The following is a 13,148-nucleotide window of genomic DNA, read 5'->3' on the forward strand; positions in this document are numbered from 1 at the left end:
CAACGCAATTGCGCGTCATTGTTTGAACCAAGTGTGTTACACTACTCAGGCGAGTGAACTTCCGGTCGCCAAAAAATTACACGCTGTGTTTTTTCGGCACCTTTTTCACTCTAGTTTTTTAAGTTTATCGGAACGAGGCGTGTAATATACGGTTGAAAAGCTATGGATTAAGCGCAACTTCGTCATGTTGAACGGTGCGACTCACGACGAGTGGCAACGAGCGTTTTTCGCGTTTTTTCTAAACCGCGTGTCGGAATGAAGCAAATGATACACCGTTGTAAAGATAACGTCGAGGCGCATCTTTTTCATATTTTATCTAATTCGTTACGGTTTAAGAGCAGTTTTAAATTTACTAAATCGCGGAATTGTATTTTTTTCCAATTTTTTGCAATTTTCGATACTGTTTTCGCTCGAGTTTTTGAACCGCTTGTCGAAACGAGGCGTATGATACGCCGTTGGAAAGCTACGGACGAGGCGCAACTTTCATATGTTGAAATGTTTTTGAGATCCCTTACGGTTTTTAGTTAATTTTAAAAATTATGCGGCTGACGATGAGAGGCAGCGGCCGTTTTTCCCGAAATTTTTACAAACCGCTGATCGGAATGATTCAAATTATACGATGTTGGAAAGATATCGACGAGGCACAACTTTTTTATGTAGAACATGCTCTCTAATTCTTTACGGTTTATGAGCAATTTTGAATTTACCGAAATACGAACACTCTGTTTTTCGCGACACCGAAATCGACGAGGGAACTGCACCAGACAAAAGAACACACTGCTTTTAGACTGAAAATCACACTGCATCAGACAGTCGCGTGAACTTCATGGTTTCTTTGATTTTTTTTAACTTTTTTATGATTTCTTTTGTCTTTTTTTCTAACTTTTTTTGTGGACGCGAGTGAAACGTAGAGACAAGGGCAAGTGAACCGCAACACGATTGAAAAGTGAACCACATTCTTTATTTTTGTCGTTTCCCTAACATTTTTGCACTTTCACATTGGGCGTAGACCGCCTATGTGTACCGCAACACTACTGAAAGTGAATCATGACACTACCCAAAGTGAACCACATAAGTTTTTTTGGCCTTTTTATACTTATTATTCTTTCAGCGTGTAGACCGGTCGACTAGACCATATGGACTGAGCGAGTGGACTGCATAATTTTTTGTACATTATGATTTCATCAAAAAAACAACCCTTAAAAGTACAAACAAAAAAAGAACTTCACACACGAGGCACACAAACAACAAGCAGTGCCTGAACGGACTGCATTTTTCCAACCAAAAAATACATTTGACTGAAGTGGACCATAGAACTCCTCGAAGTGGGCTGCATCAACCTTTTTTTCTTCTTTATAATGAACCTCTCCAACATACCAAACGAACTGTACTGGACCAGATTTAAAGAAAAACAAAAAAGTGTTAGAAGAGCTCACAAAGCGAACTACCTGAAACTGAAAAAAGGACCCCCACAGAGGAGCGAACCTCTCCAACATTCATAGTGAACCCCTCATAAAATCGACGATGTTTGCATAGTCCAGGGGAACTACCCGTGCACGTGCGAATTCGACGGAACAACATGGGCTGAACTGCACACCCCCGTTGGTCGAGCTGCACTCCCCCATGGGCAAAATTGCACGCTCGTGTGCAAAGTTGCAGTCGCGGGGAAGTCGTCGACCTAGTGGGCCGAAATGCATAGGGACGAGCTACCGAGCTGCGGCAGCAACGATGGTGCACCACACACGCAATGATGTGGAGCTATAACACAGCATGACGGCAGACTACATCTCTGGGAGAACTAAACTGCACGCATGTGGGGGCAGAGCCTCGTGCTGCCGGCGGTGGGAAGGAGGCCAGGCGGAGGAGGCACCCCCCCGCCCCGATCGGTGTTGGGCCACCGCCACACCTCCGAGTGTTGCCCTGCCTGCTGGATCACACGCCGGCGATGGCCTTGACGGTCCAGGCGGGGAAGTGGACCGACTTGGTCTGGATGGGGCGGGATCTGGCCATGGGGGCCGCCACATTGGGCCGAGGTCAGCGAGAAAGGAAATAGTGGAGGCGGGAGGCGGCGAGGGGAAAGGAGGCGGATGAGCGGTGGGTGGCCGGGCGGCGCAAGGAGCTATTCTTCACCCCTTCTATTTTAACATCAATGCACCATAATTTTAAGTTCCGTAAATTTTGTCTTATTTCATACATACAAGAGACTGTAAAAAAATATACAATTGTCGTAAGAAATATGTTATGTTACATAAAATTACATACGTAAATACATAGTGTAAAATACACATAAAATACAATTTTCCTTGTGTTATGACCTATATTTTTGTTTTATTATGCCAAATTTTATGTAATGATTCAATATGAGTTTAACTCTTTGTAATCCAAATGTAATTTATTTATGAAACGATCGTAAGATTACCTCGGGTGAAGAATAAATTATTCTGCACCCAAGGTGATGAATAGTCTTATTGTGTAGTAATGTGATGATATTCTTAGTGTAGTAATGTGATATGCTTAGTGTAGGTGTAGAATTTGATGATATGTTTAGTGTAGTAATGTGATGCATCATATGCTTAGTGTGTAGTACTGTTGTGATATGCTTAGTGTAGTACTGTTGTGATATGCTTAGTGTAGTAATGTGATGCATCATATGCTCATTTATCATATTGTTTTTCAAAATTACCTAAGAGGTTATGTGAGAGTTATGGCATTGAGCTGGATGAAGCAGGCATTGCCAGACTATGCCTTACCAACAGGGGTTCCATCACCACCTATGCTTACGCAGTCGACACGGACGGTCGCACTGATTTGAGCACCGTGGGGTGGAACAACTTCCTTGCTGGCAAGAATCTCCGGGTTGGACAGGCCATATTAGTCACTATCAGGAACACCCGGCGCCATGACTTGGTCATCGAACTCATTTAAAAGTATGTGTGTGGCGGGGCCATCGATGCTAAATAAACTGCTTATTAGCGCTATTTACTATTGTTTTAGCTCGTGTTTGTCAAGAGACGATGATTGTCATTTTATTAGTGATCTACCACTATTTGTGAGATTGTCACTTATTAACTCGTAATTTTCTATTAATTGGTATTGTTCTATTGTGTAATGTTCTATGCGTGCTTAGTTTTAGTGTGAAATTCTAAATGTTGGATGGAGTGGAAAAATATTTTTTTCGTGCACGCAATGTTGGTGGCATGCAAAATACATTGTGTCCCTAGGTGAGCGATTACAATGATGGCATTGTACACGTGGCACGCCAGCAACACGTATAATACTGCTGACGTGGGCACCAATGCCATCACTATTATTTAACAATGGCGCCATATTGGTGGTGTGGTGTGTCCACGCCAGCAAGGCCATTTATTACACGCCATAGCTAGCCTTTTCTGCACAAGTATCATATGCACATCTTGAGGGGGAGTTCCTCAATATCATGTAGCCAATTTCTTCATACTCTGTTCTTACACTTTCATTATTTACTCCCGTTGAAAACTTAACCAATTTTTCATCAATCACCAAAAAGGAGGTGATTGTAATGCCCCTTAGTAGTTTTGCAGTATTGAAAACAAATAGGTTAAGGGACTAATGTGTTTGCGAGTGTACACAGGAATTATTGTCCCTAAAGATTTGATTTAACCCAGGAAAGACGACCCCTAAAAATGTATTTCTTCAAGTGAAAAAATTGGTACGACCTCTGAAGAAATTGATGTGAAGACTTTGAAGCTTTAAGACATTTTTTTCATAGTTTCTCTTATTATTTCAGTCATAAAAAACCGTACTATTAAAGAGGGGTCTAGGTAGAACATATTTCACATTTTCATAGTGATGCTCAAACATATACTTACACAAGTCACATTTTCATAGTTAGGATTTCGCCAGTGCGATATGCCTATCGTGAGGAAACTGAGTGCCCCAACAAAATTGAGAGCTAAAATTTCCGACCGTTGCTGGGCCGCATGCCAGCTCACGAGTGGATGCTTAACCTGTCAATGGTCATGTCCAAAGGGCATTTATGACAATTAATGTTGGGTTGCCTCCTGGCTATAAATAGCCGCCCCCCACAACCACCAGTCGGTTAGCTGCTCCGAGAGAACTTGACACTTGTCATTTGAGAGCAAACCATCCTCCCACGACTTTGAGAGAATCCTAAGTGTGGAAAACCCCAACCAGAGCCAAAGTGATTGACCATCACTAAAGAGATTGATCTGTGTGATCGACGCTTGTTACCTTTGAAGACTATCATTCTTCCAGACAGTTAGATGTTAAGTTATGAGCACCCAAGAGTAATTGTGGTGTGCTGGTGAATAAGTCTGTTAATGTTTTAGAAGTCTACCTTGAAGACTTACCATGAATGATTAGGCGAAGTCTAAGTGACCTTGGCTCAAGAGGAATACGGTGATGACTAAGTGTCTTGAGAGCTCATGCTCAGCTCTCTCAACCAGATGTACAGTTGATCCAGCAACTGGAACTGGTCTACCAAATCGATGTGTCTTAATCAAGCCTACCTGATTTCAAATTCATCAACCCTTACCTTTACGTTATTCCGTTGCGTAAGAATTTGTGATCTATCCTGGTGAAGAACTTGAACTGAATATTTTCATCTTGTTGTAATCTAATTCTTCAGTTCATCTTCCTCGTGCTTGAATGACTGTATGATTGCATGTTCATCATTTGTATTTATCATGTGTGCATGCCTTATGTTTGTCTGATGACTTAGTTTCGCTTCTCTTGCTATTTCGTCACTCTAATTTTCGTCAAATTCATCAGAGTTTGACGAATTTTTAAAAATCTCTCATCCCCCCCCCCCCCCCCCCCCGCGTGAGAGTAAACCTGCGCTTTCACTATCCGTAAGGGGGAAAAGATTATATCTGAACCATATAATTCGGACCCACAAAATATGGTTTCTATTTTTTTATTAGTAGTGCATAATTAGTATAAATATAATTATAGATAGATAGATAGATAGATATAGATATAGATATGAATAGATACATATAGATACTAACATGCATATCCGCTGCCGACGACGCTTTGAGTCACATCGTTTTTCCCCGACGCTGCCAGCATGCCGCCGCTCCTCGTCCGACACTCGGTACTTATCTTCATTATCCCCGCCATGCTCCTCACCCTCCTCGGGCTCCCACCAACTGCTACGCTCGCCACCAGGTTCTACTCGTTCGACCTGATGCGCGAGTACCCTCACGATCCGGAGGCCTTCACAGAGGTACTTACGCTTCTTTGCCATTGATCCTATTCCCATCCCATGGCCTCCCATGTGGAATTACTTCCTAGCCACTTGTGTGATTACTAGTACGTACTTACTGTACTAGTTTAGTACTAGTAAGTATACTAATAGTAGTATGTCTCTCAGTGATTATTAGGCCTGAAGTTTATTTATTTGTGTTATTAAGCCTGACGTTCAATGCAAAGAAACCGTGCAAATTGACTGGCATGTTACTACAAATAATGTATTAGTTAGTTTTATATATGATATAGGTTGGAAGAAATGAGGATCTAATCTCCATATTGTGTTTGCATTGCAGGGCCTCTTGTATGGAGGAAATGACACTCTTTTCGAGTCCACTGGCCTTTTTGGCAGGGTAAATGTTTCCCTTCTTGCTGACTTCATATCTTTCCTCCATGTAATCTTTCCCTAGATCAATCCCTCCAGCGACGATGTTTCTATACCACTAGCAGATTAGTTTCATAGTCAGTATGCGGTCTGAAGCTCTCTTGGTTTGATTAAAATGACAGTGGCAGTCAGTTAGTTGTACTTTTAGTTGACTGCTGTTGGTTTTGATAACTCCCACCTAGCAACTACTCCGAGTTATGTAAGAACCTATACATGATCGATGCATAATCCTTTTATGCAGCATGTTGTGTGTTTCTTTTTCTTGTATCATTAACTGAGTCTCTAAAATCACTAAATATGTATCTCCCTCTTGGTTGTTCAACAGTCATCCGTGCGAAAGGTTGATCTTCAAACAGGAAAGGTACGATAAATACTTCTCTTATCATATTTATCTTAGCATAGTCTAATTTTTTTTGCCACATATCCGACCTCTGCTATTCATTCTACACTGAACTACTCCCTCTGTGCCAAAATAAGTGTGGCTGAGTTACTACAAAGTTGTACTAAACCAGCGACACTTGTTTTGTGACGGAGGGAGTACAACAGAACTTTTTGCTTATCACTTTGCCATTTCTCAGGTTTTAGTTCTGCACCAAATGGACGAGAAAATGTTTGGAGAAGGTCTAACACTTCTCGGCGATAGGTTGCTAGATTAACCTCAATTTTGTTTCAGAGTCTTTGCACAACAATTGCTATCTTGAATATAGGTAGTTATTTGCTTATATTCTGTCATGTACGGCCTTATCTCATCTATTTTTTTACTTCCGTCTGTAGATTGTTTCAACTTACTTGGTTGACGAATGTTGGATTTACGTACGATCGACACAACTTTAGTAAAGTATGTTCCTGCCCCTGTTCTCTGCTTGATATAGTAACAGATGATGCTTTACTGTTTCTGTTGTGAACTCCCAGCCAGTGATCTTAAGCTCACACATATTTTGGATATGAATTGTCTGTGTGTGGGGGCGGGGGGCGGGGGGGGGGGGGGGGGGGGGTGCTCATTTGGTGAAATATGCATTTGCTATCAGCCCTACGTATATTTGAACAGTGACTGAGGCAATTAACTGTACCAAACATAGGGCACTCCTTTTATTTCCTGCTCATTTACGGTCATTTTTTACTAATGTATTGGGTGTCTAGTTAATATGTTGTCTTGTGAAGTGTGGTAGTTTTTCCCACAAAATGCGTGACGGGTGGGGGCTAGCTACAGATGGGAAGGTTGTTTTCGGCAGTGATGGTACCTCAACTTTGTACCAGATAGATCCAGAATCTCATCAGGGTAATCATTCATTGTGCTTGAGGTTCTTCTAGCTTTCAGACTTCCGTCTCTTATATTCGGCATTTCCTGGGATGTAGTCATGAGGATGGTGCCTGTGAAATATCAAGATAATGACGTTAGGTATCTTAATGAACTTGAATACATAAACGGTGAAGTATGGGCAAATGCCTTCAAGGTTAGTTGTCTTCTTCCTCCTTCCTCGAAATGCTGAATAGTCATTCTAGAGTACCAATTTTATTTTTTTATTAACTAATATGTTCATCAAGGGCTGGAGGGCCAGAACATTTTCCATTAGAATATTGTTGCCACAACATTCCGTTGTGTCATCCGTAAATGCTTGATCCAGACAAAATGTGGATAAAGTGTTCACAAAATATGATGAAGTAGCATGCCTCAATATTTACTAAGATTTAACGATTTTCCTTGTGTGTCGCCCTTTTGGGGATTGGTGATTGGTACTGCAAAATAGGCCATTGGTAGAAATGAAAATTGGCCAATTTTTCTTTGGCAAAAATAAATTGGCTCGGATTTAATGCAAGACATTTTTTTTCTAGTCAACTGTGGAGTGAAAGTGAAAATTGATTAGAGCAATGACAAATACGAGTATTAGCTTGCCACTTCAACTGGTTATTGGTTCCATTTCCCATAAGTCGTCAGCAGCCCTGCCAATTTGTTGTAATACTGTGCTGCAATTCTGAGTATTCCAAACTATTACATGTAGACAGATTGCATCGCTATAATTTCCCCTGATAGTGGCATAGTGGTGGGTTGGGTTTTTCTTCATGAGCTGAGGTATGTTGCACATAAATAGCTTATGTTTTTCTATTTATATTACCATCAGTTGAGACTATTCATACATATTTCTATTTTTGTAGTAGCTGTTTCTGAAATAACTATTGATGTGGTTCATGCAGGCATCACTCACCGAATTCAGGTAATATGGTAAGTGGTTTATCGTTTACTTGTTAATATTGTGCTTGGATGTTTCCTCATTCTGTGATCTCCTTTTTTTATCATACTTGTTGGAGTGAGTTACATTTTGTTCAATTTGCATGAACGCACACAAGATCTTGTTATCCAAATCTCATAGTGATGGTTACATGACACCGATCTGTTTCATAATCCAGGCTCATGACGTTCTAAATGGTATAGCTTGGGATGAAGACAACCACAGATTGTTCGGTGAGTTCTAGTGCTCGCATTTCTCTGTTTGTTGCCAAGCCTCTTAGATTCAAAAATCTGGGAACCATGATGAACCCTTTCGGCACTTGCAGTGACCGGAAAATTATGGCCAACGCTATATGAGATTAAGCTACGTCACATTGAGGGGCCACCAGATGGGTCTATAGAGCAGCTATGTCCAAGGATCATAATTCCGGGTTCCGGGAATTTTCCCTTGTTATGATTATGCAACTTGTATTACTAGGAGGCCAAAGCCATCATATATATGTACAAGAGGATGCCAAAAGGCTAGAATACAAAAGGCCAAAGGCCATCACCAATATAACTCTAACACCACCCCCCCCCCCCCCCCCCTCAAACTCATGGTGGATCTACAACACTGAGTTTGGAGAGGTGAAATCTATGTTGCGCTCTAGTCTGGGCCTTCGTGAAGAAGTCCGCTAACTGTAACTCGGAACACACATACTGAAGAGAAACAACATGATCCTGCACAGTAGCACGCACGTAAAAAGCATCAACGCCAATATGCTTGGTAAGCTCATGCTTCACGGGGTCGCGTGCAATACTGATAGTGCTTGTACTGTCGGACAAGAGGGTGGTAGGTGTAGTAACAGAAACACCAAAATCCTCCAGTAACCATCGTAGCCAAGTCGCCTCTGCCGTCAGAAGAGCCATAGCTCTCAACTCGGCCTCTGCACACGAACGGGACATTGCAGTCTGTTTCTTTGTCTTCCAGGCAATGAGAGAACCACCAAGAAAAACACAGTAAGCAGGAAGTGAATGGCGATCCGAAGGATCACTAGCCCACGTAGCATCCTAATAGGCCTGGAGCTGTAGCGAGATGGAACGGGGGAAAAAAACAGACGATGGGAGATCGTGCCACGAAGATATCGTAGAACACGAAGAAGGTGACTATAGTGAACTGTAGTGGGAGCGGAAACAAACTGACTCAGAATATGGACAGGATAGGAGATATCTTGACGAGTAACAGCAAGATAGACAAGGCTCCCAACAAGATGACAATAACGCGTCGGATCAGACAGGAGCTCACCATCAGAAGCACGAAGGTTAACAATGAGCTCCATAGGAGTCTCAACAGTGCGCTCGTCACTAAGAGCCGCACGAGTAAGAAGATCCTGGATATACTTTTCTTGGGAAATAAAAAAGCCATCAGAGGTGGAGGAAACCTCAATCCCAAGAAAGTAACGAAGAGGACCAAGATCAGACATAAGAAACTGCTCACTGAGACGGGCCTTGACAAAGGCAATGTACTCATAATCATCACCAGTGATGATCATGTCATCAACATATAGAAGAAGAAGAGTACGACCACGAGAAGAAAGGTGGACAAACAGCACTGGATCATGAGCACTTGGCGAAAAACCAGCTGCAGTGACCACAGAGGCAAAACACTTAGACCAAGCGTGGGGGGCTTGCTTAAGGCCATAAAGAGAGCGACGAAGGCGGCAAACCATGCCACGAGCTACGAGGCGAGCTTTATAACGCTCAAGAGAACCATCAAAGCGGGTTTTCATCTTATAGACTCACTTACAAGTGATGGGACGAACATGGGGAGGAAGAGAAACTAGATCCCACGTGTCGTTACGCTCAAGGGCAGCAATCTCCTCTGCCATGGCAAACTGCCATTCAGGATGGATAAGAGCATCTCGATAAGAAGTTGGCTCAACAATGGTCGAAAGACCATAGCGAGAAGGAGAATATCAGTCGGGGGGCGGACAAGGCCGAGAACGAAGACCATAAGTCGGTTGAGAGGAGGAAGACGACACACCAGAAGTAGTGGGCACATCAGTAGACTCATCCACAACACGTCGACGACGAGTGTAATGGAAAGGAAAGGAGGGGAGAGGTGGAATCACTAGAGATGGAGATGGGGAATGTATCAGTGATGAAGGTGAAGAAGAGGAAGGTATCGGTGATGAAGGTGGAGAAGAGGAAGGTATCGGTGATGAAGGTGGAGAGTCATGCGATGAGGGAGGAGAAGAAACCATAGGAGAAGACGATGTCGGATCTGCAACAGCGGGACGGGGAGTAGGAATATTGGGCACAGAGGGAGGTGTATCCGGAAACGTAAGAAAAGAGATGTCCTCCATGGAAAATGCCGAGGAGGATGGACGCAGGTAGAAGGGATGAGACTCATCAAAGGTGACATCCCTGGAAATACGCATCCGGCGACCGACAGGATCCCAACACCGATAGCCCTTATGCTCATCACTGTATCTGAGAAAGACACACTCAACAGACTGAGCAGTCAGTTTGGTGCGTTCACGAGGAGCAAGTAAAACATAGCAAACACAACCAAACAAACGACGCGCCGAATAATCAGGAGAATGACCAGAAAGACGCTCAAGAGGAATACCACCCTGTAGAGCAGCAGATGGCTGAATGTTGATGAGATAGGTGGAAGTAGTAACAGCCTCAGCCCAGAAGTGAGGCGGAAGAGAGGCAGCGATCATCATCGCACGCGCCGTCTCAAGAAGGTGACGATGCTCGCGCTCAGCCACACCATTCTGAGCATGAGCACCAGGACAAGAGAACTGGGCAAGAGTACCCTGCTAAGGAAGGAATCCTCACAGTGCATGGGAGATATACTCACCAGCTGAATCTGCACGAAAAACACGAATAGGAGTGGAAAACTGGGTATGAACCATGGCAGCAAATTTTTTGTATATAGACAAGACCTCACTACGAGAAGACATAAAGTAGATCCAAGTGTACCGGGAAAAATCATCTATAAAGATAATGTAGTAGTGAAGACCCCCTTTTGAAGCGAAGGGAGCCGGACCCCAAACATCAGAGTGAATGAGGTCAAAGGGGCGCTCGGACACTGACTCACTATGAGGATAGGGTAGTTGAATATGCTTACCAAGCCTGCAACCCAGACAATCCAATGAAGCGTTACCGGAGACAGACCCCAGAACACCACGATGAACCAAAGATGAGAGACGAGAACCGCATCAATGGCCAAGACGATGATGCCGCTGTTGCAAAGAGCTGGTAGTTGGAGCAATAGGGGTGGTGACACTAGTAGAAAAAGGGCCTATTGTCCCGGTTGGTAAGGGCCTTTTGTCCCGGTTTTGAACCGGGACTAACGGGTCGTTACTAATGCCCTAACCCTTTAGTCCCGGTTCTTACGCGAACCGGGACAGATGGGCCTCCACGTGGCCGGTGCGGTGAGCCCAGGCAGGAGGGCCTTTGGTCCCGGTTGGTGGCACTAATCGGGACCAATAGGCATCCACGCGTCAGCATTTCAGGGGCTGGGGTTTTTGTTTTTTTGAAAGGGGGGGGGGGGGGGTTGGGGGTTTTGGGGGGTTAATTTAGGTGTTTCATATATTGTGTTAACTAGCTAATTAATAGAGAGAAGTGTCATCTCTTATCTCCGTGCTTGGTCGACGCTACGTACTATATACGTATGGAGAGGACTAGACACGCTAGCTAGTAAGCAAATGAAGGAAACGGAAGATCGTCATGAACATATGCATACAGAGAGAAGTGATATCGACCACCTCTCCTTCTCTGAGAGATTGGTCGAACAACAAGTTCTCGTATATCTATCCGACACTACCGGCTACATATATACAATAATTATCTCTTACAATATAATCTCCTAATTAAATTGTAAGAACACAGGGTCCACATAGTATTCTCCATTTTCAGCGATCACGTGGTCAAGGAAGAATGCCGCCAATTCCTCTTGAATTGCTCGCATACGATCTGGTGCCAGGAGTTCATCCCGCATCCGAAAGATCTAATTTGAAGAAGGGGGTCAATACATATATATATGAATAAATGAAACTCAACACAAATGATGGTAATAAAATAAAATTGTGAATATTATTGCTTACGCACTTCATATTGTTCGTCAGAGTAGCCCCGCTCACAGGTCGTGTAGCGGATGGACTCGCAAACGTAGTATCCACAGTAATTATTCCCGGGTTCCTGCCACAACCACTTTACAAGAAATAGAGGTCAATCAAACTGATAAGCAATCATGCTAAATGGTATTGATGAAACTAGCGCTTGAATCACTAGCAGATGCGCGGAACATGCTACTATAGTACTTACTTTCGGGTGTTTAAATTGCAGCTTCTTCGGCAGTCCCGGAGCTTTTTTGGTGAATTTTCTCCAAACCCTGCCAGACAAAGAAAACAATTACTTGATATCAGGAAATGAACAAAGTTGCTGATATGGTGGATAATGATCGATTTAACTTACTTCTCGAGCATTTGAGTCATGTCCGCATAGTCCTGGGGATTTTTTCGTCTCGAGTCTAAGACGGTTACTACTCCCTGCTCAAGCTTAATCTCTAGGAGAATATAGTGGAAGCTGCGCACGCATGCATAAGTCATCAATTACATTACTATAACCTGTACTAATAAGGGAAACCGAATATGCAAAGGACAGTAACACTCACTTGAAGTTGTAAGGAAAGAGTATTATATCTTTGTTTTCATTTATTACCAACGATCGTAGCAAGTTGGCCTCGGTATTTTCGGCATGATATTTAACCTCAGTTGCATCTATGAGATTTGTGTTAATGAACCCAATATCACCGATTTGTCTTTTCTTCAATTCGGCGATCTTCAATCTGCATAATATAGTGAGGATAATTATAAATACATGCAATGAAAGAGCTGACCTATATAGAGAGACTTAATCACAGAAGTATTACTACTTACAGACAGTAGCAAGTGATCGTTGATTTATCGAGGGCCTTTTGATTGAAAAACTGGAAGAACTCCGGAGGTGGATGTTTATTTGCTTTCACCCCTTCAAAGAAGTTCGTCACTTCGGCTTGCACGATCTTCGTGGTTTCCTCCTCGGTCCTCTCGTATGGTAACTTCACTGGAGTCTTCAGAGAAGGACCGAATCTGTATTGCCTCCCGCCTCTGGCTGTACTGCTAGACGCCGGCAGAGCAGACGGAGCGGCTGCGGCTGTCTTCTTTCCTTGCTGACGAGGCGGAGGAGAAGGACTACGACGTGCCGGAGCAGCCGGAGCGGCGGCGGGTCTCTTCCGCCCTTGCTGACGAGGCG

General features: G+C 43.3%; 1 protein-coding gene across 2 annotated transcripts; it reads left to right on the forward strand.

The window, feature by feature from the left end:
• Positions 1–5,019: 5,019 nt before the first annotated feature.
• LOC109763388 (glutaminyl-peptide cyclotransferase-like) lies at positions 5,020–12,591 on the forward strand. 2 transcript variants are annotated; one of them, XM_073504965.1, is made up of 11 exons: positions 5,020–5,227; positions 5,547–5,603; positions 5,961–5,996; positions 6,214–6,278; positions 6,410–6,473; positions 6,797–6,914; positions 6,992–7,089; positions 7,636–7,706; positions 7,829–7,856; positions 8,042–8,096; positions 12,201–12,591. In XM_073504965.1, the coding sequence occupies exons 1-11, from the start codon at positions 5,069–5,071 to the stop codon at positions 12,230–12,232; spliced, it is 783 nt and encodes a 260-aa protein (XP_073361066.1). In that variant the 5' UTR covers positions 5,020–5,068; the 3' UTR covers positions 12,233–12,591. The 2 variants fall into 2 exon arrangements, with proteins under 2 accessions (XP_073361066.1, XP_073361065.1); XM_073504964.1 differs by lacking the exon at positions 12,201–12,591 and adding an exon at positions 8,189–8,421 and having other exon boundaries at positions 5,021–5,227.
• The last annotated feature ends 557 nt before the right edge of the window (positions 12,592–13,148 follow it).

Source organism: Aegilops tauschii, chromosome 7 (assembly GCF_002575655.3).
Source record: "Aegilops tauschii subsp. strangulata cultivar AL8/78 chromosome 7, Aet v6.0, whole genome shotgun sequence".
NCBI lineage: Eukaryota > Viridiplantae > Streptophyta > Magnoliopsida > Poales > Poaceae > Aegilops > Aegilops tauschii.

Excerpts from the sequence above, each read along its gene's own strand:
- LOC109763388 (XM_073504964.1), top strand. The coding sequence starts at position 5,069 with ATGCCGCCGCTCCTCGTCCGACACTCGGTACTTATCTTCATTATCCCC. Across the intron at positions 5,228-5,546 it reads ATCCGGAGGCCTTCACAGAG|GGCCTCTTGTATGGAGGAAA; the intron begins GTACTTACGCTT and ends TTTGCATTGCAG. Across the intron at positions 6,474-6,796 it reads ATCGACACAACTTTAGTAAA|TGTGGTAGTTTTTCCCACAA; the intron begins GTATGTTCCTGC and ends TGTCTTGTGAAG.